Source organism: Microplitis demolitor, chromosome 1, assembly GCF_026212275.2.
Source record: "Microplitis demolitor isolate Queensland-Clemson2020A chromosome 1, iyMicDemo2.1a, whole genome shotgun sequence".
NCBI classification, from domain to species: domain Eukaryota; kingdom Metazoa; phylum Arthropoda; class Insecta; order Hymenoptera; family Braconidae; genus Microplitis; species Microplitis demolitor.
The window spans coordinates 2,337,059-2,364,357 of NC_068545.1; the positions used below are offsets into that span (position 1 = coordinate 2,337,059).

The 27,299-nt window shown below is 34.0% G+C and overlaps 5 protein-coding genes across 9 annotated transcripts; 2 read left to right on the forward strand and 3 right to left on the reverse strand.

The window, feature by feature from the left end:
• Window positions 1-80: 80 nt before the first annotated feature.
• On the reverse strand, window positions 81-10,714 carry LOC103568612 (histone-lysine N-methyltransferase, H3 lysine-79 specific). Of its 5 annotated transcripts, none has more exons than XM_008545562.3 (11): window positions 9,446-10,714; window positions 9,071-9,250; window positions 8,667-8,993; window positions 8,311-8,578; window positions 7,059-7,776; window positions 6,477-6,954; window positions 5,998-6,343; window positions 5,106-5,889; window positions 4,800-5,030; window positions 3,936-4,183; window positions 81-2,195 (listed from the first exon to the last, which is right to left on the reverse strand). In XM_008545562.3, exons 1-11 carry the CDS (start codon window positions 9,521-9,523, stop codon window positions 1,690-1,692), a joined length of 4,164 nt encoding a protein of 1,387 aa, XP_008543784.1. In that variant the 5' UTR covers window positions 9,524-10,714; the 3' UTR covers window positions 81-1,689. The 5 variants fall into 5 exon arrangements, 4 of the variants coding, with proteins under 4 accessions (XP_008543784.1, XP_008543775.1, XP_008543792.1 ...); XM_008545553.3 differs by having other exon boundaries at window positions 5,106-5,910; XR_548873.2 differs by adding an exon at window positions 3,172-3,332 and having other exon boundaries at window positions 2,105-2,195; window positions 5,106-6,343.
• A 273-nt stretch (window positions 10,715-10,987) lies between these two features.
• LOC103568602 (AP-3 complex subunit beta-2) lies at window positions 10,988-16,372 on the forward strand. Its single transcript, XM_008545536.2, has 9 exons — window positions 10,988-11,360; window positions 11,443-11,518; window positions 11,584-12,165; window positions 12,243-12,539; window positions 13,114-13,381; window positions 13,441-14,148; window positions 14,213-14,518; window positions 14,592-15,231; window positions 15,930-16,372. Exons 1-9 carry the CDS (start codon window positions 11,221-11,223, stop codon window positions 16,075-16,077), a joined length of 3,165 nt encoding a protein of 1,054 aa, XP_008543758.1. The 5' UTR covers window positions 10,988-11,220; the 3' UTR covers window positions 16,078-16,372.
• Window positions 16,373-16,383: 11 nt separating this feature from the next.
• LOC103568584 (soluble lamin-associated protein of 75 kDa-like) lies at window positions 16,384-17,744 on the reverse strand. The gene is made up of 4 exons (XM_008545515.3): window positions 17,656-17,744; window positions 17,407-17,578; window positions 17,142-17,322; window positions 16,384-16,795 (listed from the first exon to the last, which is right to left on the reverse strand). The coding sequence occupies exons 1-4, from the start codon at window positions 17,667-17,669 to the stop codon at window positions 16,494-16,496; spliced, it is 669 nt and encodes a 222-aa protein (XP_008543737.1). The 5' UTR covers window positions 17,670-17,744; the 3' UTR covers window positions 16,384-16,493.
• Window positions 17,580-20,254, reverse strand: LOC103568592 (E3 ubiquitin-protein ligase RNF14). Its single transcript, XM_053742182.1, has 5 exons — window positions 20,107-20,254; window positions 19,966-20,007; window positions 18,802-19,896; window positions 18,411-18,583; window positions 17,580-18,322 (listed from the first exon to the last, which is right to left on the reverse strand). The coding sequence occupies exons 3-5, from the start codon at window positions 19,892-19,894 to the stop codon at window positions 18,062-18,064; spliced, it is 1,527 nt and encodes a 508-aa protein (XP_053598157.1). The 5' UTR covers window positions 19,895-19,896; window positions 19,966-20,007; window positions 20,107-20,254; the 3' UTR covers window positions 17,580-18,061.
• A 1,103-nt stretch (window positions 20,255-21,357) lies between these two features.
• Window positions 21,358-27,005, forward strand: LOC103568573 (trafficking protein particle complex subunit 8). Its single transcript, XM_008545504.3, has 4 exons — window positions 21,358-21,907; window positions 21,974-22,415; window positions 22,483-25,911; window positions 25,977-27,005. Exons 1-4 carry the CDS (start codon window positions 21,751-21,753, stop codon window positions 26,239-26,241), a joined length of 4,293 nt encoding a protein of 1,430 aa, XP_008543726.1. The 5' UTR covers window positions 21,358-21,750; the 3' UTR covers window positions 26,242-27,005.
• Window positions 27,006-27,299: the final 294 nt, after the last annotated feature.

A 27,299-nucleotide genomic window follows, 5' to 3' on the forward strand; every position in this document is an offset into this window, starting at 1 on the left:
ACTAGGTCTTTTACTTTAATTTAAAAGAACGTAACACTATTGATGGAAAGGATTTAAATAACAAAACCATAAAGTTGCTTATTATAAAACCTTAGTATTAAAATATTCCAAGAAAACAATAAATAATAATGATTAATAATAATAATAATAACCATAATAATTAATAATGACAATAATAATTAATAATAAATGAATTAATATAAGATTCGGCAGTGGAACATGCTAAAATTGGCAGGTGCCTACATCACAATTATTATTTAAAGTGTATTAATTATTAAACGTACAAGAGATTATTCGCTGATTATCAATCAATATAATTACAGTTTTACACACGTTATCTCATTAACGTTAATTTACGCTACTTGATCAGCGAATCAATCGAATCTCCCACATTTACGTTATTATTTTTATACATACATCTACATAACTTCCATGCTTAGCATTTATACACCGTAAATTGTACTCGATACGATACAGAGCTTCCGGTACAGAATTAAAACTACTGTACACAAAATTCAATTATTTTATGACGCATGTTTTTTATTATTTCTTTGCTGAGAGATCAAGTTTAAGCCTACAGCTCATTTTCCTAATTAGATTTTATCTCCAAGACATTATTAATTTGCTCTTGGACTCTCGGGATGCTGCGGTGGATCATGAGGGGAATGAGGATCAGGATGATAATGATGGTGAGGATGATAATAATAATAAATATATTGTTGGCTAAGAACATACTGCAATAACAACATTGTAGTATGCGCAACAGCTATGAACACTTGAGCTTTTGACGAACACACAGTGGCTTGGTAATGTTGTTTACCAGCTATCATTGCTTCAGTCTCTCTAATCCCGGTTAAACCCGAGAGTGTACACGCGCACGTATAGATTGATAACTAGATCTTCATCACTGAGAAATGTCACTTAACTAGTGTTGTTCATCACATACTCAGTTCTTTTCTCCACTGCTTTACTATTTTTTTTTATGTTTCTTCATTGTTAATTTTTTAAAAATTTAAATTCTATCAGATTATTCATTTTCACAATTCATTTTTCATTTCAATGCTACAGTACTCACCAATTTTATTTAGGAAAAAAAAATCTAAATCAAAAACTTACTCTATAAACTCAAAAATAAAGAAAAAAAGTAAATATATAAAAAAAAAAGTAAACATTACATTAGAAAATAATCTTCTGAACCTTTAGGGTAAAATAATAATAATAATAATAATAGTAATAGTAATAATAATAGTGATAATAATAATAGTTATAATAATTACACCTAAATTATTGTCCCCTTTTCAAAAACCATCACACTAAAACAACATACAAATTTTCCTATTAATTTCTTTTACCTAATAAGTCTTATGATTTTGTCGTAATTGATACTAACTAAAATTTTGGTGGCACACCGTAGCAGTACCTTTTTTTTATTTTAATTTACAATTGATTAATAATTAATAATAATAATAATAATAATAATAAAAATAATAAACAACGCACATGTCACATTTACTTTCTCACTCTCATGGATGCAAAAAGTTATAAAAAAGAAAAAACAAAACAAAACAAAAAAATCTATCGCTATAAATTTGGCCAAAAAACTCGTCCGATATTACAACTTTTTTTTCTTTTTTTTTTATAGTTTTTTATACAAACGATTATTACGAAAAACGATTGATTATGAATTTATTATGATTGTTCGCCATTAGAAGACGGCCAGTGGCCAGAGTTATTCCAGTCCCAATCTTTACCCTTAGGTCGAAATTTACTTGTACTACCGGAATTGTTCCAATCACGATGAAAAAACTTTTTTTTAAAATGATGCTGCCTCTCAGGATCCGACTGTCGCTGATATTTAAGCGGTACCGATGATGAATTGTTATTATTATTATTGTTGTTGTTGTTGTTGTTGTTATTGTTATTACTGCTGCTGTTATTGTTGTTGTTATTCGTCGCAGCAGGATTCGGCGGACGTGGACTTGTTGGCGAGGGCGTACGCGGTGGGCCGAGTGCTTCGTCCGGCGAAGGTACTACTCTAGGTGGTCCAATAACGGTGCTGTCTGATCCTAATCCGCTGTCAGGACTTGTGTTGACACCTTCGGTAGATCTTCGCCGTTTGTCGAGTTCCGTCGACGCGAAGGCAACTAGTCTATCGAAACCCGAACTAATGCGATCCTGCCAGTCTGCCTCACCATCTGTAATATCAACTAAATTTATCATGACATACTAACAGAAAATAACACTCGATCAACAACATATTTTCATCAAAATAAGCCATGTCCCTATATTAAGACAATTAATAACAACACTTACATGCATACATTATACATTTTAGATTTTAAACTATAAATTTATAACTAAATAACAAATAGGAATAAACTTAAACATAAAATAAATACGATTAAATATAAATATATATGTAAAGATAGTACTATTGTCTACTAGGCATTCTCACAAATGGCAGTCAGGCTACCTTTGGCTTATTTATTCGCCATTAGATAATAACAGTTAATTAATCCAATTAATAGCACATCAGTTGGTTGCAATTGTTGGCTTATTTTCATGGAAATATGCAACTGATAGTTACCATGAAATGCCTTAATGAATGATAAATGGATAAATTATTCATTTTTATTTTTTTATCAAGGCAATTCTCAGACAATACCCCCTCCTCTTTTTTTAAATATCCAACTCGCTGTCCAATTTCAAAACACAGTAGGGATAACTTTTTAGAAATCGATTTTTTAGGATTTTCAGTTCTAGTCGAGTCTAGTGGGCATGATTCAAAATTTTGAAATTGAGCAGCTAACTGTCATTGCGATATTTAAATTTTGTTAATTAATTAAAAAAAATTTAAGCATTAAATGAAAAAAAGACGACGTGGTAAAAATTTTCCTGATGTAGATTTTTACAAGTAATTTTCTTTTAAAACCCATATCTGGTGAAATTGCAACTTGTCCTTTTTCCAATCAATTCTCCAAGTTTTTTTTTAATAAATTAACAAAATCTTTTTACGCTTATGACAGTTGGATTTTAAAAAAGTGAGGGAGAGACTGGCGGATAATCCCCTCAATAATTATTGTTTATGTTTAAAGAATTATTTATGGAATGATTTTGAAAAAAAGTTATTACAAAAGAAAAATTTGGAAGAACCCCTTTGGGAAAACTCACCAAGAGACCGCGAACCAACCCAAAGGCAGCCATAATTTTCTCATATTTTTCTTTCTCCCTCTGATCGTCTCAATCTCTAATAAAACACAAGCCTTGAAGAAATTTTTGAAGAGAGAGACTGAGTATGTGACAGAGCTAACCAACAAACAGCTACAGTGCATCTAACAAATACAACCAACAATAACAAAAAAAAAAAAAAAAATAAAAATTATAAATAAAGAAATCACATACCAACTCCGTCAGATAAAAGTACGAATATAAAGATTTATAAAAAATAAAACCATAGAATATTCATATCCAAAGCCATTAGTTAATCAATTCAAAATAATAAATATAAATAAATCAAATTTATACGGATGCAAAATAATAATAATAATAATGATAAATAATAGGGTAGAATATAAATTCAAAAGCACAGTAAACTTTGATTCAAATATTTCAATCAAAATTGATAGTTTAGATTTTTTTTCCAATCAAAGAAATAACAAATCACCAAAAATAATAATAACGATATAAATAAACCGGGAAATATTTAAGTAAAATAATAATAATAATATAAATTTAAATGTAAAGGTAAAGCTAATTTGATAGAAGGAAAATAAAGCAGGACGCACGCATCTAAAATAAAGCTAACACAAAATATTATGTATATAAATATGTAAATATTAATAATAATAATAATAATAATGGCGACCGGGTTATCATTTGATATTTCCATCTAAATAATAATAATTTATCCACACAGTTGATACACAATTACTTGCCTTCATCTATAACTCCAGTGGGTTGTCTCTGCGTAGTCATGTGCGGCTCATCAACTAGCGGTGTTGAGGTATTGGAGTGTGGCTCAATAAGAGGACTGAGAGGTGCTCCACTGGTGCTCACAGACGAAACATTTGTCTCTGTTTTAACTAAAGACACCGCTGATTGTGATTGTAGAGGCGACGGCACACTGCCGTCATTACTCCCGTGGCTATTGCTGCTGTTTACGTAACGTGCATACGGCTGATATCTAATTACCAAACAATTATCAATAATTTACTGGCTTGTACTAAACAATTATTTGAATATTAATATGAATTAAGTCATTTTTAATAAGAGCATAAAAATAATTACAAAATTTTATTTTTAATTACTTAAAATTTTAATATTTTATATACGATAATTTAAATTTTTGTCCGGGGTAAATAAAAATCAGACACGAATTTGCGAGAAAATTATTTTTGATAACTTTAAAATCTTGATTTTGTGACATCTTATAGATGTCATTTTTTGACATATCGATAAGGCACCAAAATGTTGACAAGATCAGAAATTTGTCACCAAAAAAATATTTCAAGACTTGACACAAGTGACGACAAAAAGTAAATTACAAACAATGGTAAAATAAGTCATCGACTTTTTAGTTGAAATGTCTTTTTTAAAACAGGGAAAAGAAGACAAATTTCCTGACTCCTAGAATTAACATCGGTACGTCTTATTTATATAAAAAAACTTGATGACATCTTTAAGTTGTCTCTCTGCTACTTGAGCTCCATTAAATAGAAATAGAATATTTGAAAACTGATCAGTAATTTTAAGTTACGACTAATTCAAAAATTTTCCAATTATTAAATTTTATCGAATACCTTCGATTATTTGAAGATTCATTTTTGTCACCGTGGTTATTTACTATTCTCGCATGGAGCGAGGCCGCAAGACCCTCGACAGGTTGTAAATCCTCATTAGATCCTGACGACTGAGACGGATGTGATACCGTTGTATGTTGAGTTTGCTTTATTAACTGCGTTGAGTTATCAGCAAAATATGATTCATGATAAGGTTTCAAGTCCGCTCTTGGTAGTTGAACTGGTGTATATCTGTAATTATAACCCCAACATCAGTAACGTCATCAAGAACAGCAACAATTAGCGTGTGATTTATTTGATGCTTACCTTTGGGATTGTGACGCAGGCGTGAATAAAACAGAAGAACGTGATGAAGTAGTTGAAGTTGACGCAGAAGCTGAACAAGTCGGCGCATAACTGGCAACGTGTGCCAAGGTAGCAAGTCCTGTTTCACCTTCCGCACTAGCGGGTCTACTTATCGGAGAATAAACTGTTTCGGGTCTTATCATTGCACTCATATCCACTGCCGCGTTAATAATCGATTGATTCGATATTTCAAGCGTTCGTTCAATTTCACCGCTCACAAGATCACCGATCGTTCTTGTACCAAGTAGTCCGGTACTTGGACCGGTGGATGGAATACGATTGTCATTATTATTACCACTACTAATATTACTATTATTACTACTACTATTATTAATATTATTAGTATTATTATTATTATGATTTAATTGCCGTGAATCTGGTGCCGATGATGATCTATCGGGCTGCACTAGATGACAAGTGAGACGTTCTTGGGACAAATGTCGACGTAGCGCCAATTTCGCGGGTGATACTTGAGTATAATCGGGAGTTGATACATTTGGAGGTATGCTGTTGGTACGTTTACGATCAAGTTCACTGGATTGCGGTGACTGCTGTTGCTGTTGTGACTGGAGCTGATAAGAATGTGGCTGCTGATGATGCTGCTGCTGCTGTTGTTGCTGCTGCTGTTTATTTCTATTCTGCTGATCCTCATTCAGGACACTGGTGATAATACTTTTGAGTCTGTCCTCAAAATTATTAACTCTCGGCGACTCTTGAACACGATTGATAGCTTCCCGAGAATTACCTTGTGATTGAGTAACAATGACTGATGAGGATGAGAAATTAACGTTTGCTTGTGGCAATTTAACTCTACCACTATTGATACTATTGTTATTAATAATATTTATGTTACCATTGTTGCCGATGTTAATATTATTATTAATATTGGATGCACCACTCGTCGGATTGAGTCTGTTGGGTATACGACCGGCTTCTATCTGACGTCCAGTTTCTAAAATTTTTTGCGCTAAAATTTCCGGATTGTTTTCTTGAATTTTACCGATATCCGGTACATCAGGCCACTCTTGAGACCTCGATCGTCCTTCACGGCTTTTCCGTGGACTCTTTCCGTTCTGCTGTGAATGATGATGTAAATTTTTATTAGCAACAGCATCACGATGCTGTTGGGCTATCGCTACTGCTTGTTTATCACTGGCAGTACGTTCTAATTGATTTAATTCGTGCTCTAATTTTGATACCTAATAAATAATCATTAAATAAAATTATTAATTATTAATAATAATTATTAATTTATATTTAATTTACTATTTATTAAGAATAAATACAAAATAGATAATGAATTTTTTAATTTATTATTATTATAATAATTACCTGAGAATGTAATTTTTTTCTTTGCGATAACGTTGCTGATATCTCTTTGAGTATGTACTCAGGTGTAAGTACCGGAGGAGGATTTTGAATATTGTTTGCGTTATCATGACTACCACTGTTGTACTTATCATTAAGCTCTTGGTGCCTGAGCGTTGCCAATCGTGTTTGCTCAGTCTCCATTGATGACACTTGAGCCTGTAATTTACTGGCTTTGGCTTGCAGTTGTTTATGCCTCAGTACGATTTCCTTAGCTTTTGCAAGCAAATCACCCGGTGAAGTGGCATTAATACCCAATTCTGTCATTCTTGCTTTCAATAATGCCACACTGTCATCAATCAATACCTTTATTTGTTTTTCTAATTGTGCTGCGCGTGATTGCAATTTTGAATTACGTTCACGCTCCTTAGCTAATTCCTCATTAACTGAGTCTTTGTACGCCGGTGTCCTCAATGATTCCAGCATTGCCATGAATTGGTCCCTGTAGAATTAAAGTAAAAAAAAAAACGGAAAAAAAAAAAACAAACAAAAAAAAACACTTCAAATACCTATAAATATATGGTCATTTTTTGAAGTTATATTTACCTGTAATGATCGAGAAGAATTTGAAGCGCGTAAGGTGTCGCAGCTGGTGCTGGAGGTATGCTGAGTTCTTCGTGAACACTCGTGGTGTTGGCTTGCAATGAAAGTGACAACGACGAAAGATGTTGGTCGACGCAGCCAGGAGCTGGTGGTAGTTTTTTACCAATAGCTTGTGGAGATGTGCTCAGCAGTGTCTGACTGTGCAGCAAATCCAGTCCCGAGATATTGATAGCTTTTTTGGTTTTAGCTTTCTTGACCGCACCTCTACCACGTTGTCTACCTCTTGTTGCTCGTGTGATGCCAACAGCACCAGTATTATTATTCCCAGCACCTGCACCAGCACCAACTTTTCTATTCAATTTTCTACGCATTTTCGAGGGTTGCCGTCGTGTTTTGGTGTCGTCCATATCTGAATCACTGTTTGTACCAGCCAATTCAGTATTTGGACTTTCAAGTTGCCGCGACAAATCCCTCTTAGCTCTATCTCCACGCTCAGCTCTACTTGATACTCTACTACTATTATTGCTGGCAGTGTTACTTATCACAGAATCAGAGTTTTCAAGGTCTGGTCCGCCCATCCTATTGTTCTTAAGACGAAGAAAATAACGTTCTAATTTTGTTCGATCGATTACGTGGAGGTAGTAAGATACTGGTTTCCCAGTCCAGGAGACTGAACCTTTCAGAGGTGTCATCTCCGAAACATGCATTATTGTTCCAATATCTAAATTAATATATTTATTACAAATAATTATCATCAAAACTACAATTATTTTAATTTTCATTATACCAGCATCGAAACTTTGGCTCAAAGTTTCTACAGCCAGTCGAAAAAGTCCAGGTTATTTCAGACCAATGCCGCGAATATTTACGTAAATGACAGTTCTGACTTTGTGATGAACAATGACAACTTACTAGTCCAAGAAAATAGACCTTTAAATGCGAATTTGGCGATAAGCTTCGGAATTTTTCGAAATTTTTTTAACCAGTCTCCGAGTAGGATTGAAAAAAATTTAAAAAAAGTTTTCTTGGACTATATGCTGATAGTTGATCACAGCATTGGTCTTAACTTATTTCTGACCGACTGCTGACACTGAAACTAAGCTCCAATGCAGATAATCATGAAAACTAGTGTGTAACTAAGAATGAAAGACGATTTCAGACTTCGGATGATGTCAGCCAACCACCCTGGTCTGAAATCATTTTGTTTCATTCCTTGTCGCACAACACACTATTTACCATGGTAAAGTATACGTACCACTAAGATTTCGGTCAGTTATACGAAAATTTAACGGACAAAATGATTTAGAAGATACAATACGTGCGCCGTCACGTAAGTCAGCAAAACGCTCTTTCAATTGATGATCTACCGTTGGACCGAATGCAAAATTATTTACAAAAACTATAGTTGCACTAGTAATACTCTCACGGTTTTCATCCGCTAGAAAATCTCCTTTAACTAAACGATATTCGCCGCATCGTTTGCCGTACCAACTTAGCCATTTACGAAAATTAACTTCCATGTTCTGTAAAAAATACACAGCTTGCTTAAATAACTACTCCATAATCAGACATACATACATAAAAATAATTTAAATAAAAAAAAATAATGACTTGTGCATATCGTGAAGGCACGTCAGCTTTTTCAACACCCAGTGAAATTTTGCAGTAAGTCGCCGCAGCCATTTGTAGCACAACCTGACCGACACCAGACCCAAGGTCGATAAAAATGTCATCCTCAGTGACGTCTATCTGATCAATCATTTGGCAAACAAGCTCGTAACTAGTTTCTCCATACACTTCTGGGGAAAATGGTTCATATTGGTTCAATTTATCAGGCTCAACTACTGCTTGATTGTACGTCTGCTGTAATATATGACGTAGCAGTCCTCTACTAGGTCGTTTATTTAATCTCATTGATGGTAAGCTCGTTCCTTTTTCCTAAATGTGTAATTAAATAATTAAGTAATAAATTTAACCTGAAAAACTTTTTATTTATTTAATTTAAATGAACGTACCAGCTGCACCAGGCTGTCAATAGCTCTATTGAAACGGTCACACAGGCCCTTCATGCTGTCATAATCTCTAGTGTCATAGTTTTGGAGAATGTTGTTCTCTAGCGGTAATTTAAGGTCCGGTAGATCATCACAGACCCACCTCATCGTCTCCACAACATCAATGGCTCCATCATGACGGTCCTGTAAACAACAATAGTCTTTTAATTTTATCTAAAAGTGAGCGTTGCACTGATAAGGAAAGCAGTTGGCTCGAAAAATGAGAGCACTGATGTCAAGTGTGTCATTGACACCAATGACATTTACTATGGATAATCCGCGATGAAAATAACGTGGAGGAAAAAAAATAATAAACAATAATTATTAAAATAAACTTACGGCGCCTGATCCAGACGTGAGTGGCCACTGATAAACGATGGGCTCTGCTCCCGCTGGTGAGTGTAATCGCAACTCCATGATAATACTTCGAGGCACTGTGTTGTAATATTTATTTTCATGTAGAGTAACTTTTTATAAATTTATAAAACTTTAAATGGTGATGGTGACGTAATCCTGATAAACAATTTAGCGTTAGAATGTCGGTCGTTCACTAGGATCCCACAACCACGTAGACGACGCTCGTGGACCCCCCCCGCTCGAGAATCGCTTTCGCCAACATCAAGCAGCAGCAGCACTTTATATATATGAGAAAAAGACAGAGCTAACGTTGATTGAGGCTCACCTGACTCTGTGTGGCCAAACTCTGGCCACGTTTTATTCCCCAGCTATTGGATTTATATTATTAACTGTTGGGTTTATGAGTCTTCGAGGGGGTAGGCCACACACCACAATAATAAAAGAATATAAACAATTAAAAATACTAAGTACAACAGCAAATTTTAATGTCGAAAAACACCAGCAGAGGTTTTGCTTTGGGGGGGGATGACGACATCAAAACATGGCGTCATGGCTCTTTTCTGCCTGCCTGCCTCTCGCCTCGCTGTCCTCTATATTATCTTTCTCGCTCTGGGTCACGTACTCGCACGTACTCCAGTCTATTCTCCTGTCCTTTCTACTCTGTTGCCATCTCCAGCTCTACCTTCTTCATTCTCTTATTTCCTTTTCGTGCCAATGTCCGGTTGCGCGCATGCGTGTCTGCCAGCCATTGAACCTGCTGCTGATACTACTGTCTATACTCCATACCCTCTATACTCTACATATTTATTATTTCCAAGTGCTGCAAACTTGTACAATATCATCATGCTTACTTATTTCCTATATGACCCTATACCATTCAGACTCCAGGCTCCAGAGATCCAGTCTTCTCTTCTATTCCCACCATCCCGACACTTTTTTTGCTTGCTCAATTTTTTAATTCAAAATACCTGCAACTGGCACACAGGTGGACACACTCCATTGTGCTATCATGGAAAACGTACTTTTGAACAATTTACTTTGTACCGTTAGCTTGTAGTCAATGGACATCTTCAGCTGAAATTTAAAAAATAACTTCCGTGTACGTGACTAAACGAATTCAAACTTTCGGAACAGCGGTCCTCATATTAGTCATACATTTATCTTTTTTTAATATAACTAATCACTGTTATAGTCATCTTGCTGTCAAGTGACTTTTAAAATTCAAATTTTTAATTCCGCGCCATTTTTTTCCATTTCTTTTTTATTAAAAATTAAAATAATAAATAAAAAAGTAAATTGTTTATGAAAAATTATAAACAAATTTACTGAGAAAAATAATTTACTGTAATTAATTAAAAGATAATTAATTGTCAATAATTAGTTGATAATTTAAAGTATAGATAAATAAATGGTTATAAATTATTTGTTATTTTTTTTTAATTTTTAAGTTTTTAAAAATAATCACGTAGCAGCACTCGTATCGCGGCTGTCGAAATCGAGTTGCGCGTACGGGTGATCACTTAATCCGCGATTTGGCCACGAGAACGGGTTCTAGGAGAGAAACTCCTGCTGGTGCTGCTGCTACGAATTTTACTGGGACTACTCCGACAATATGGAGGCTCAGGTTTTACTGTAATCTGTCAAAAGTCTTGTACTTTGGCAAGTAGTCAGCTGTCTTTATTTCAATTTTTTGTATTAAATATTTATAAGTTCTAACTTTTATTACAATTAAAAGAGTAAATAAATAAATATTCAAAATGTTAACCGCTGCGGCAAGTACTCTGTCAAATAATTCTGGCGGTTCGTACAGCAACGATCGGCCTTTAGGAGCAAGTGGAGATACTGAGCTGGGTACTGATCCGGCTTCTGGAGGATTTTTTCATTCAGACTACAAAAAGTAAATCCTCTTGTCTACTCACTCTTACTTTTTTTTTTTAAATTTATAATCGGGAAATTAATTAAATAAATTATAATTTCAGACATGAAGACTTGAAACAAATGTTGGACAGCAATAAAGATGGACTCAAATTGGAAGCTATGAAACGTATTATTGGAGTGAGTATTTGCTGTCATTTATTTTATTATTACAAATAAATAATAAAATAAATTCAAATTTTCAGATGGTCGCCAAAGGCAGAGATGCGTCAGATTTATTTCCAGCGGTTGTAAAAAACGTCGTGTCGAAAAATATCGAAGTTAAAAAATTAGTGTACGTTTACTTGGTACGTTATGCCGAAGATCAGCAAGATCTTGCTCTCTTGTCGATATCAACATTTCAGAGAGCACTGAAAGATCCAAATCAGCTGATAAGAGCCAGCGCACTGAGAGTTCTGTCTTCTATACGAGTCCCAATGATTGTTCCGATCGTTATGCTCGCGATAAAAGACTCTGCAAGTGACATGTCGCCGTACGTGAGAAAAACAGCAGCTCATGCGATCCCGAAATTGTATTCTCTGGATCCGGAGCAGAAGGATGAGCTGATTAGTGTTTTAGAAAAATTATTGTCCGACAAAACTACTTTGGTTGTTGGATCTGCTGTTATGGCCTTTGAAGAAGTCTGTCCAGAAAGAATAGATCTTATTCATAAAAATTATCGTAAGCTTTGTAATTTACTGGTTGATGTTGATGAGTGGGGGCAAGTTGTTATTGTAAATATGTTGACACGTTATGCTAGGACACAGTTTATTAATCCAAATATTGACGTAAGTCTCGACATAATCAATTAATAAAAGTCATTTTCAAATAAAATAATGATAATTATTTTTATTTTTTATTCCAGGATGTTGAGGAAGATGAAAACCGGCCGTTTTATGATTCAGACTCGGACTCATCAAACGTCAAAAAAACAAAGTTTTCATTGGACGCAGATCATCGTTTGTTGTTAAGAAATACAAAACCATTATTACAGAGTCGTAATGCGTCTGTTGTAATGGCAGTTGCTCAATTATATCACCATGTTGCACCAAGAAGTGAAGTTATGATTGCCGCTAAGGCTCTAATAAGACTTTTGAGAAGCCATCGAGAAGTGCAGAGCATTGTTCTTCACTGTATTGCCAGTATCTCTATTGCAAGAAAGGTAACGTAAGTATTGCGAGCTATCGCAAGTATGATTATTTTTTTATGATGCCAGGGTTGAAACCAGGTGTCAGTGTATGTACATGCAGACAATCGAACAAGCGAATTTTAGCCCAATGCTGCGAACAAATATGAGCGTATGCGTAAATTCCCAATGCCTTCAATTAGCGGGCGGATGTCTTACACAGATTCTGATGACACATATGTATTAATAATTCAGATTCCCAATGATACAGATAATCAATCAGACAGTAATAAGTCCTGATTTTCTATAGTTTCTGCTTAATTATAAATTGTAAATGATAATTTACGCTTACGTTCATAATTGATCACCCATTGGTTTTAAATTAACTTATTTCTGACTAGCTGTTGACACTGAAACTTGAAATTCCAATGCAGGTAACCATAAAAAATATCGTGTGTGACCCAGGATTAAACACGATTTCAGACTCCGGGTGGCCAGCCAACCTGATTTGTAATCGTCGTGTTTTATCCCTCGTCCCACAGTAAATTATAAATAAAATAACTACTCCAAAATTTCCATTGATTAATTTATTGAAATTTATATCTTTTAGGGAATGTTTGAACCATTTCTTAAATCATTTTTTGTCAGGACATCAGATCCAACGCATATTAAATTACTGAAATTAGATATCCTGACAAATCTGGCGACGGAAACAAGTATAAGTGTTATACTCAGAGAGTTCCAGACTTATATTTCAAGCAGTGATAAAGAATTCGTGGGTGCTAGTATCCAAGCTATCGGACGATGTGCAAGCAACATCAAAGAAGTTACTGACACATGTTTGAATGGATTAGTTTCTTTACTAAGCAATCGCGACGGTAATTATATTTATTATTTAATAAATAAAATTGAGCTGATTAATTATTTTGCCTTCCAGAAGTCGTTGTAGCTGAGAGTGTTGTTGTCATAAAAAAACTTTTGCAAACGCAACCGAACGAACACAAAGAAATAATAGCACACATGGCTAAATTGATGGACTTCATAACAGTACCGCAAGCAAGAGCGTCAATACTTTGGCTTCTAGGTGAATACTCTGACCGGGTGCCAAAGATTGCTCCAGATGTCCTCCGTAAAATGGCTAAAAGTTTTATCAATGAGAAAGATATTGTAAAGCTACAAATATTAAATTTAGCTGTTAAATTGTGTCTTAATAACCCGGATCAGACAAAATTATTTTGTCAATACGTATTTCAACTTGCCAAGTACGATCAGAATTATGACATAAGAGACCGAGCGCGTTTTTTACGTTACTTTATATTTGATGATGACAATAATGGAGATAAAAAATTAGCCAAGTACGCTAAGAAAATATTTTTCGCTCCTAAACCTGCGCCAACACTCATGTCACGATTCAAAAGCTCACAAGGTTATCAACTAGGTACCTTGTCACACTATCTTGACATGCCTTGCGCTGGATATAGACCACTGCCAGATTTTCCGGAAGTTGCACCAGATCCATCAGTCAGAGACGTCGCGGAGCCGATAATTACCCATCAGCCGCGAGAGAAGAGACACAGCAGGAAGGATAAAAAAATTAAAGAAAAATCATTTTACAGCGAGGATGAAAGTTCACCTGATGACGGAGGTAGATTAATTATTATTTTATTTATTATTTATTATTTTAATGGATAAATTTTTATTTTTATCAGAGTCGGAAGATGATTCCTCAGAGACTTCATCGAATGACTCGACTGACTCAGATGACAGTTCAGAATCCGATTACTCAACAGAATCAAATAAATCACAAGAGCCTATCAAAAAAATTGTTAATAATTCACAGTCTGAAACATCTGACAGTGGTTCTAATTCAGATGACTCTGCGTCTGATGACAACAGCGAATCATCAAGTGAAATTGAAGTTAAAAATACAGATAATAAAATTTATCATAAGAAAGATAAAGTTATTGAGGCTAAACCCAAGAGTAGTCTTGATTTGTTGCTTGATTTAGATGACAGTAAGTTGGGATAATTTAAAAAAATAAAAATAACACTTACGGAATTTTGTAGTATTAATAAATTTAATTACAGTAATACCAATGACTCCAGTGATGACACCAAGCTTAGGAGGTTTTTTGACTCCAATAAATCCTGCAACTTCTATAAATGGTATTACACAAGTATCAGCATTTTTTACCCCTACCCGAAGATCAGAACTTGTCAATAAAATAACAGGACGTGGACTGAGAATAGAATCAAGATTCACACGTTGTCAGCATTTAGTTAATCCGGTGATGGTCAGTGTTGAGCTGACATTCATCAATGAAACCAATGAATCAATCACGAATATTAGAGTTGGTAATAAAAATTTATCATCTGGTATGCTGATACACGAGTTTGCACCTATTTCCGTTTTACAATCGAACATGACACTTTCATCGATTATTGGAATTAATTATAATGATTCAACGCAACCAGCAAATTTCAATATCGAGTACACGATAGCTGATGAAACTCACGCGCCTCTGGTTCAATTGAAAGCACCTATTGGGGAAATAATACGTGCCGTACAACTTACGGATGACATGTTCAATGCTGAAAAAGACAAACTCAAGGGTATGAATGAGCACAGTACGAAAATAAATTTTTCTGGTAGTAAAAAAGATTTGACACAGAAAATTATTGAAGCTGGTAATTTTGCTATTATTTCAAATGAAAATAATACCACGCGGTAAGTAATTGTAATTAAAATTACTCCTGTCGAGGGTGTCCTATGACAGTGTCCTCCCACCCTCCCACTTTTTAAAAATATTCCTGACTTAACGATATTCAAATTTTTTTAATTTATTGAAAAATAATTGAAGTATTAATTTAAAAAATAACAGGTTGTAATTGTCGAGATATAGATTTTTGAAAAATTACTTTTATGGTCTATTCGGATTCTCCGCTCGGCGCACTGGGGCGTTTGCAATATACCCGGGAAAACTTAAATTCATAATTAAATTTGATTAGTAGAAAAAAAGTGAATTACCAATTTAAAAAAAAATGTATTAATTATCAGTGTATTGATTAAAGTGAAATTTAAGTGAAACAAATCTTAGTATTTCAAATCGATCATTAATTAATAAAAATTAATGTTAATTTCGTGTGCGAAAGAAGCGTCAAAGTACCCTGGGTGGCGGGTCCGAACACACCAATAGAAATAAAACAACGTAAAATATATCATTAATTAATTATTTTAAATATATATACATATGTATTTTGAATATATTCATACATATGTATATACGGGCCGTAGTCCCGTGTCTCCAATCTGTCTCGTAGCGTGTCTGCAACCGTTGAATCAGGAATATTTTTAAAAAGTGGGGGGATATTGTTTAAGAATGCCCTTAGATATTAATATTAATAATAAATAATTATTTATTTAAGGTTTGCTGCTCACACATTGACGTCAAAATCTCTGGTATTAGTGACAGTCAAATTATTGGATGATCAACAAATTGAAATAATTGTTAACTGTGAAAAAATGGTTATAGGTTCGATGTTGTTAAATGAGATTAAAGGATATTTACAATAATAATGATAATAATAATAATGATGATTAAGTTATGAGAGTGGATGTAGCTGACAATTTCCAACTTTTTTAATTTTTAAATGAATTAATGAAATGTAAGGAGACTAAAAATTAAAAAATGCGTGCTAAGATAGTTGAAAAAGTCAGTACGCGCATTTTTTAAAATTTCATCATTTCAATTAATTTATTCAAATATTTAAAATTTATGAACTGTCTGATATCTGCTACATTCACACTCATAATAAAATTTTAATTAATTATTAAAATAAAAACGTCTGAAAGTTTATATTACATGAAATAAAAAAAAAATTAAAGTGACAGTTTAATTAAAATAATTATAAAATATGTATATTTACAAAAAATTTATTAATCAATAATTTATTACTAAAGAAAATTTATTTTTCTCAAATAAATTATAACTATGATTTTTGCAGTTGGCTTCGTAAAATGAACCATATTAATTTAACAGACCCCTCGATACCTCCGTCTTGAATTTCCCAAAAACGTCGTCGGTATTCTTTGTGTTGCGTCAAAAATTTATTTAACACGCGTTGCATACCATAGGAAATTGGCTTTGAAAATCCAATATCTTCATTCGGATAGCGTTCAATAATGTCATTTATTATTTCTAAGCCCAATCCTTTGTTTCTGTACTGAGACCTGATGTAAGCTGTGTCCAAAGTCGTCATTGAATATTTATTTGTCCCATAAATCACAGTTCCTATTCAAATATTTAAATTACTCTTATCATGGAAGAATATTCTCCGACACTACCCCCACTTTTTAAAAATATTCAATTACTTTAAACTGAGAGTATCAAAATTTTATTATGATACTGAAGTTAGCCGGCGTCTAATAATTTTTGGATTTTGTTCATGTGCACATTTTTGGATTATTTACTTTTTTTTTTATTTTTAAAAAAAAATCCGAAGTATAAAATTTAAAAAAAACTTGCAGTTGTTATCAATTGAGAGTTCAACAAAATTTTTCAAATTTAACCCAATTGACAATTGAAAATTTTAAAAAAGTGGGGACACTGTCTGTGAATTAATTATTTAAAACATTACCTTTTGGTTTAATGGTATAAAATCCAACAGGTTTTTTATCAATCCACTTTAAATATATATCATCATTATCATCCGCGTGATCATAAATTGATTCAAATTTATCCTCACACGGAGTATCCATTTCCCGATAAATTATTTGACTTAGCACATAATAAATTACTTTATCTCGATCACTAGTAACCTATTTTCAATAAACAAATGTATATATTAATTATTTAAAGCTGCAAAATAATAATAAACATATTTATTTTAATTATCAAAATACTTTTATCCAGGAATTGTCAACACAATCATCAAATTTATCGTCAATATTAACAATTTTATTATTTTCTACAATAATTATGAAACTTTTACACAGTTTACAATCAATTCGTTGAATGTTTTTAGTTATTTTAACATCAACATCTTGCGTATAAGTCATTTGAACTTTTCCGCACCTTATTCACAAAAAAAAAAAAAAAATGAAAAAGAAAAATTTAGTTTAATTTCAAATTATCTAAATAAATAAATGTACCTTGTACAGAACATGAGGCTTTAATTTACAGTGTTAACAATAATAATAAACAATATATATGTAAAAAAAAATGCACATACACAAAGATTTAAATTGAGACCAACAGATAACCGATTGCTACTTAAAATACCGAGTTGATAAAATAGATAATTTTATTGTATTTATATTTATCTTAAGAAAACTAGGCGTTATCACAATGGTGTGCAACACGGATGAACATTAATGACAATCATGACGCATCAATAAAATTATATATCACATTTGCAATCGTAGCCTTGACTCGTCTATTTGCTATATGTACATTTTAATATAAACTCTCAGCACCTTCAAATATTAATATCAAATAAATTCATTAAATATTTTAAAATAAATATATGTATATATATATAGTATTATAAAAATTTAATTAAATATCATAATCGATGACAAAATCTTCATCAGAAAGATCGTCATCCTCTGAATCATAGTCGAGATAAACTGCAGGAAAATCTATTTCATCATCGTCCTCATCGTCTATGACCATTCCTTGGTAGAGTAATTTGTAACATTTTGACTGAGGATCCTGATAATGGAAGTAAGGCATACTTGGGTTTAATCGAGTACCACATACCCAGCAGAAATAAGTATTGCAACGACCGCATGTCATCTTATTACATCCATCAGATTTCTATAAATAAATATTATTATTATTATTATTATTATTATTATTATTATTATTATTATAATTTTGATTAAGTATATGAGTAAATAGTTACCTCGATAGCTGTATTACAATGAGGACAATTACGGCTATTTGAATTAATCCAATTTTCTGACATTGTGTTTTCAACAAGCATTTGTAATTGTTTTTTACCATAACGATTTTCTAATTGTTGTTTACATAATTCTGTTGCATTTTGATAATCAGAAACCAACTTTTGCTTTTCCGCTGTAAATAATAACCATATTCATTACGATATCAATTATCTACTTTTATTAAAGGTATTCTTAAACTATACCCCTCGCTTTTTAAAAATATTAAATGATCTTGAACTGTCATTAATTGATAAAATTATAATTCAGTTATGACCGAGTCATTGAATATTTTTAAAAAGTAGAGGGAGACTGTCTGAGAATGCCTGAATAATAGTAATAATAATGTCTTACCACAAGACACTTTGCAAGGTTCAATACCATGATAAACCATTTTACAATAAATACAAAAAACGTAGTTGCAAGCAGGACAGCTCGCCATTTTTTCATTAGGCTCTTTACTGACAGGATACTGACAGTGACGACGAGGACAGTAAACAATGTCGAGCATAGTGTCCAAAGTAGCGCTCAACAACGTCGAGTCATACTTCAAAAACAATTCCGGACTAACGAGTTCTTTTATTTGCGCTGGTGATGCCTCGGAAGTGCACTTTTCCTCAGGACAATTTATGTTTTGGACAGCACCTTCTTTTATCCTCACTTGCAGGTATCCAGTAATGCAATCCTTGCAAAATATATGAAGACAGGGTTTAAATTGTGTGCAAGACTCCCCAGATTTGTCCATAAAGCAAACTTTGCATGTGTAGAAATTCTTTTTAAACTCGATGGACGTCCGCTCTTCGTTGTAATTCACCAGCATCTCGATTACATTTTGCTCAGGACCGCGGTCGACGACACCACGTCTATCAATTCTTAAATTATTTTTCCCATCCCTGCTGCGTTTGCTCACATTCGCTTTGGAAAAGTTTCTGTTATTAAATCGATTTGTTTTTGTAACTCGTGTTTTTTTTTCCTGCATAAGATCGATAGTTTTTTTGTAAAACGTATACTGTTTAATTAAATTTAAATTATTTTTAATTTTCAAAAACTCTAGTGTTTCATTTTGCAAAAATTCACCCCAGGTAAAAATAATTTCCTGCGGTTTGTTTTCAATCCAAAGCTTGTCGAGTTTCCTGCAGAGTTTTATCAGATTGTATGGAGTCATCCAAGAGCAGTACAAAGTAAATTCTGGTGGTGACTTCTCTGGGTAATCTTTGGGCAATGTCATGTATAATTTAAGTGGCGGCAAATGACTGATGGGTACTTTTTCTTCAACTTCATCTTTGTTACGCTCGTCTTTATACAGCAAATAAAAACCTTCTGGCAAGCTGATGAATATCTTCAATGAACACTGGTACTGATCGTTGTTTTGGTTATAAGAAAATTCTTCGCTTGTATAAATACTCTCCAATGCTATTATTTCATCTTTCTGTTGTTCACTAGCCATTTCTACAATAAATAGTATGTATATATTACTTATAAAATATATGAAAAATATAAATAAATAATTTAATTTACCAAAATATTTATTTAATAAACCAACAGCTAATAAATGGAGTACTGAAAATAAATATAATATATATGTAATTAGTATTAACGGATTGTTGCAGAATTTCATGTCATATTTATGAGAATATTTACAATTGAATGAATACTTACATATTTTTTTGGTAATTAAAAAGTGAAGCGTAAAAAATTGAGTTATGTTGGTTACTTTATAAAACTAGTCTGTATCTATCAAAGAAATCGCGACTACGTCAACATAAATCTTATTGAGAACCCGAGGAACAAGCAAATATGAACTGTAGATGTATATTTTAATTTCTGGTGCGCATGCGGTGGAAATATTTTAAATCGTGTTAATGAACCCAGGAAACCAGAGAAAAACAGAAACTTTTGACATCGCGATGACGTACAGTAGATTTAAAAAATTTAAGAAACTTTTTAGTTCTTTTACGTAAAATGACATGTAAATTTGACGTAAAATTAAAGCTGATATTTTATATTTAATTTTAAGTGAGATGAGCGAAAAATTTAAATGAATTTTTTTACGAGTGTCAATGTAGCAAAAAGATAAATTTAAAATTTGAAATATATAGAGTAGATAATGAAAAAAATAATATTTGAAAAAATGCACTTATTAATTTTGAAATTTTTTAAATGCCCATTTTTTTAAGTTTAATTTTATTAATTATTTACTCTATTCAATAACTTTAAATTTGTCTGATGTCTGCTACATGACACTCATAGTAGTCATTGAGATGTCAAATGTTTCATATTAATTTTTTATTTAAAATGTTGATCATCTAGAGAGTTCTTATCGAAGTCAATTTTTGCTAGCTTAATTTTTTACCTCACGTAAAGTAAAAGACCTAGTACTCGATCGTAAGTGTGAATGTAGTTGACAATTGTAAATTTGAAAAATTTAAAAACTAGTGAATTAAATTTAAACCGAATAAAATTTAAAAAATGCGTATTTACATAATTTGAAAATCACATTCATTACCCGATCAGGGAATAAATGCAAATGTGACAGGCATACAAATAATTTAAAAAAATGAATGTACTGAATTTTGAATTTTCCAAACATGTATTTTTTTATTTTTATTCTTTAAACATTTAAATTTATTATTTAAAAATTTTAAAAATTGTCAGCTGTCACCCAACTTTACTGTCATTCAAACTTTCGGACTTTCTTTTCAACAAATTAATCAATTACAAAAAAAAATTAAAAAATATCCACTTATAGAAAATTAAAAAAACTTTAAGTGTAATTTCTAAAATATTTATTAATTTAAAAATTCCAAAATTAGTACTTGCTGTTGCCACCAGGGAGCAGTGTCAGTAATCTCTAAATCTCCAACATGCTGACATTGTCATTGAAGAATGAAGTCTGTAACTTGTAACTGTCTGTAACAACAGATGGCCAATGGTAATAAATTTATTATCAAGCGGATAAATATATGATAATAATAATAATAATAACATAAAATAATTAATTTGCTGGATCCATTAACCTATGAGATCACAAGGGTAGGGTGTCTGTCAGTGATAAGTCATAATAAAATGTTTGGCCTTTAATTTAATTTAAAAATATCCAAGGGGATGATGGTGCTATCGCTATTCAAATAATTCTTATCGACTATCCAATTATAATTTAATGAATGTAATTCTACAGATATATATATCTATATCTATATTAAATAAATATAACAAAATGTTATGTACATAATCTACTTGGTGGTAAAAAAGTAATTTACAAAAATTATTAGCTGGTGAAAAATTTTAAATTTGTTTGTAAAAATGGCTCAGTGTAAATTAACACCACGTGAATTTATAAGCAATGCATTTTCTCCTCAAATTGGTGCAGTTTGTTCGGCAGCTGCTGATGCAGTCTGTCAGAAAAATAATTTGTCGTTTATTGAACTGCTGCAGCCTTTTTGTAACCTCGCAACTGAAGGTAATTTAAATATTTGCAATTATTTTTATTTATTTTAATTAATTAATTTATTTATTTCTACAACAGGACACATCAAAGATCCCCAGGGATCAACAATTCCCATTCGTAATTTACGTCTGTCTATTCTTGATATTTATGGACAGCCACCGGAGCCAAGTGTCGCCAGGAAAATGCTCAATGATTCCGTCAGCTCGGAACAGTGCGAGCGTACGACTTCTGTGAGAATAGGAACCACTGATTTGGATATTCCATTATCAGTACCATGGTTTGAATCCTGGCGTGAAATGTTTCTTAATGTACAGTTCCCATCGGATCATGAGTTCACTAAACATTTTTTAGCCTGCATGATTGTCGTATCGACAGCTGATGATAATCCTTTGGATAAAATTCAACAAATGGCCGCGCAGTTACATCAGAGTACTCCTGGAAAGTTGCCAAAGTGGTTTAATAACAATGCGCTGAGATATTATATCTTAATTTATGATTCTACGCAAGATGAAAAGGCCAAGTAAGATTTTAAAATTTTTAAATTTATTAGTAGTAATAAATAAATTTATTCGGTGGATTTTTTTTAGAGCCGAGTCGGTGTTTACGGAGATGAAGAATCTGTATGATGTAAATAATTGCTTCCTGTTACAAATGAATTCAAGACCGCCAGGTCAAATGGACGACAACATGTATTTGCCTGATCCATGGAGTCAATTTCTGGTAAAGTTCACTGACTTTACCAGCAGCGATCACAGCAGCAGCCCCAGGACACCTGCAGACACTGGGGGAGTCAGTGCGATGCCGAATCAAGTAACTAGTGGGACTGATAAACCAACAAGTCAAGCTGGTACACCAGTGGCGCCACAAAATCCAGTTCTTTTGTCACCTGACATCACTGACAAGATAAGTCTGTCCTCGGAAATATCTGAGGTGGTTGCAATACCCGTTGAAGTTGCTCAGGAAGTGGTTCCGGTGACGATCCACCCTTTGAGTCCGGACAGTGAAAAACGGTTTAGCTCTTTTACAGACAATAGTTACACTAAGTCACAGCACCAGGCGGTGACTGGGTCGCCGATAAACGCAAACGTTTGGGCAGACTCCCCAAATCGCCCGGTTGCTCAACATGGAGCGAGACTGTCAACTCAGGATCTTGATAGGATAAGAACTTTGGTGACGGAGTTTTGTATAAAAAGTCTGCTGCCTTATGTTGAGAAGCAAATTGGCCTTCTGAATGACGTCATTTCTAATAAGAAGGGGGTAAGTCGATCGCTGTTCAGCGCGACGAAGCGTTGGTTCGGTACCAGCAAACCCGGAGCGCCTGGATCTGCACCGACGAACGCGGTCATTTACTCTGCTGATTCTTCGGAGCTGCAGTTGCGTCGTCTAGGCGACCTCTGTTTCATGTTCGGTCACTATACCCTCGCGTATCAAGCGTATCACAGCGCGAAACGTGATTTTGCTGCGGACCAGGCCTGGCTCTACTACGCGGGAGCTCTGGAAATGGCAGCACTGAGTGCTTTCATGCAGGGAGAAATGACCAGGAAGACTGTTGAGTACATGGACGACGCTATTCTCACCTACTCTAACAGCTGCAAGATGCCACAGTTCGCCACACGTGCGACGATCCTCAGCGCGGAGTGTCTGAAGGGCAGAAACTTGTACGGTGACGCTGCCAAGCAGCTGATCCGCATGACTAGCGAAGACTCTGATCTAAGGTCAGCTTTGCTGCTTGAGCAAGCAGCCTACTGCTTCGTCTCCTCTAAAATGATGCACAAGTACGCCTTCCACGCGGTGTTAGCTGGCCACAGATTCTCCAAAGCCGGACAACGGAAGCATTCGCTCCGATGTTACCAACAAGCTTACCAGGTTTACTGCAGCAAAGGCTGGTCTCTTGCTGAAGATCACATTCATTTTACAATAGGCCGACAAGCAGCCTCGCTCAAACAAGTCGAAGAAGCGGTCAAAGCTTTTGAAAAGCTGCTCAGCCCATCGAGCAAGCAGCCGGCGATCCAACAAGCTGCTTTTCTACGCGAATTTTTACATATTAATAATTTACTTATGCAACAAGTACCGCCACATTTTAATGGACTTCCAATTCTACCTCTGCCTCTGATTGACGGCAACGAGATAAAAGTATTACTAGGACCACTGATTTCTTCAAGTGACGACGCAGATGCTCACGATTTGTTCGATCAGCAAGACGACAATGACACCAGATGGTCGAAACTTGAAGAGACACTTGTTACTGAAGCTCAGGGTAGTGTGCCGATGATTTTTAAACCTTCAGTGTCTCTATATTCTAACAAAACTAACAATACTGTAAAGCCAAATGCCGTTATTGATGAGCCTATTTATTTATCAGTTGAATTACATAATCCCCTGAGGATCTCCATTCCTCTGTACAAAATAAAACTCATTTGGTCGTTCACCAAAGACGGCCAGACTGCCAGCAACGAGACTCTGTCAGAAAACTCGCTGGCCGAGTCGAGTTCCGTTGAGACAGCGATCGTGGACTCGGTCCTGCTGCAGCCGAGCTCCCGGCAAAGGGTCGTGCTGTCTTGCACGCCGACGCAGATAGGCGAGTTAAAGATAATGGGCATCAGTTACAATTTGTCAAACCCCAGCAGTGCGAACAACGATCTGCCGATCGTAAATCCCTCGGTAATGATCCACGGGAAACGTTTGTTCGAAGTACGGGGTCCCAAGTTAAAGAATGTCAAAGAGAAGCCCGACGCGGTTCTCTACGGTGCTGATTACAGACTGGAGATGAACGTCGTCGACAAAGCGCCTTTTTTGCAAGTGTCCTTTAGCAAAGTGACAACTGAAATGCTTTGCGGGGAACTTCAACGACTGGAAGTTGCTTTAAAAAACATTGGAACCGCTCCTCTGACAAATGTCTACGTCGGTTCCACTGATGCCCGTCTATTTTGTTTAGAGCGACCGTCAGATAAATCCACTAGTAATAATTATAGTAAAGATAATAAAATAAATAGTGTAACTAAAATAGTTTTGCCGTCAATGCAACAGGTTTTAGACGTAGGAGAGACATTTAAAATTCCCCTGTGGATAAGAGCGCCCCATGAAAAGGGAAATCATCGACTAGATTTATTGTTCTACTACGAAAATCCTCAGGCTAAGAGCACGCCGCGTTATCGCGTATCGAGACACACTTGGCAACTTCAAGTATCGAATTCTGTTGAAATAAAAACAATCGTACGGCCAAGTGCTGTTACGAAAAACAATTTGCCGACGATGAATCTAGTGGTCCAGGTCAAGAATACCAACAACACCCACGAGCCTTTTGTCAATGAGATAACTCTCACGAAGATGTCGTTGAAGAGTGACAGCTGGAAGCTGGTGGATCCCATTGTCGATTCTTTTAAGTACCAGGTGCAGCCGCAAGAGACCTGCCACCTGTTGCTGAAGTTATCAAGAAGACTTAATGACGACAACATTTACTCCGATGTCCCACTGAACGATGACAAGGACCGGGAATCGATAGCCAACACTCCTTACGCGGAGTTTGTTGAAAAAAGAAATATCAGTCCCCAAGATCCGAATCTAGAGACAAACCAGGGTGTAGTTTTAGCAGACTCTCCGCTTGTTGATACCGTGAAATTGGGAGCGACGATGATTGTTAGGTGGCGCGCTCAAGTCATGGAAGCTGGCGCGGTGATTCGCGAGACAACTGGTCAGCATCACGTTGATCTTGAGCTTGTCAATAAATTGTACAAGCATCCAGAAGAAGCGCCAGCAGAACCCAGTGAATATTCGACGCGTTTAAAAATATTTGGACCCGATCGTAATATTCCTGACTCCACTAGTATAATCAAGAAGGACACTATTGATGAAAATGAATTACAAAAAAACGTCATCACATTCTCACTTAATCATTTACGAGAAATAGCTCATGAATTTAATAGGCAACAGATTTGTATTATTCCTGTAACGTTAAATTTGCAAAATAATTCACAGTCACAAGTTTATGTCCAAATAAAGACAATTGGAACCAGTAGGTAAGTCCATTAAATATTTTATTAATTGTGAGTAAATATTGATAAGTGATAAATTTTTTTTCTAGTCAATTATACTTGCCAAGTGTTAAATCACAGCTCTATGTACCTCAAGCGTCAACGTACTTCCGTTACGCATGTCATACGACAATTTGTTGTAAAATAGAGTCATACCAACGTCATACAGTTCAATTACAAGCTGTCATATCATCACCAGGTACTTATGACTTAGCATCACGGCTAGATCTCTTAGCGAGACTTGAACAGTTCGATAATTTTGTAACTCAGAAGTGGCGACCAGAAAGTGTCTGCACTGTCAGCGAAGCAAATTAATGAAATTCATTTTTCATGATACCAGCATTGAACTTAAAGTTTCAGTGTCTACTGCCAGTGGAAACAAGATAATTTCAATGCAGGTAATCATGAAAAATATTGTGTGTAACTCAGGATGAAACAAGATTTTAAACTGCGGATGTCAGCCAGTTTCATCCCTTGCCACACAATATTCTATTAAATAGACGAATAACATAAAAAAATAAAATAAATTAAAATCATTCCTCAATTATATTTAAAGTGTAAATAGTCATGAGACATGGAATCACTCAGTTATATTTTTAAAACCAATACTCGCACATGGATTTCATATTTTTTACCACTTGTTTTCTGTTATTATTTATCGCCTTTTTTTAAATGTCATCTTTAATTAATTAGGCTAATGAACAAGTGGATGTTCGCTGTTTTGTTTAACTTAATGAGTCATTTAAATAAAAGCGAGATGAGATCAACTCCATCCATTCTTTTAGTCACTGATAATAATAATAATTACTGAATAAAAAAATCCTAACATATCTTTTGAATTTTAATTACATACAACTAATTATCCTGGGAAAAATACTAGGGTACGAAGAATCGCCCAATTAGATAATTTATGCTCATGTTTAATGAGTGAAAATTCATACGTGATCATATAGCTGATATTTTAAAATATATGATCATATCTAAGTATTTTTTTTTTTTAATTTCCCGGGAAATTGATTTATACTTAAAAATATTTGTATAAAATATTAAAATAATAAATTTATTGATTATAAATGTTACATTATTATTGAATAATTTTATTTATCTAATTATAAATTTAAATTATACAAAGGTTTATAAATAATATATATATATTTAAGTAGTATTATGAATTGAGTTTGAGTATGTGTAAATTTTTTTTTAACATACTTCCATTGTAAATAACAAACTAAAAAAAATAAATAGAGTTTAATGTAAACATTCATTTTTTAATTGTCAATTATTTTAACTAATTTACTAAAACCATTAAAAAATCCCAATTTATTTACTTTATACAAAGTAATTATTATTATTTCTTTTTATAAATATAAAAA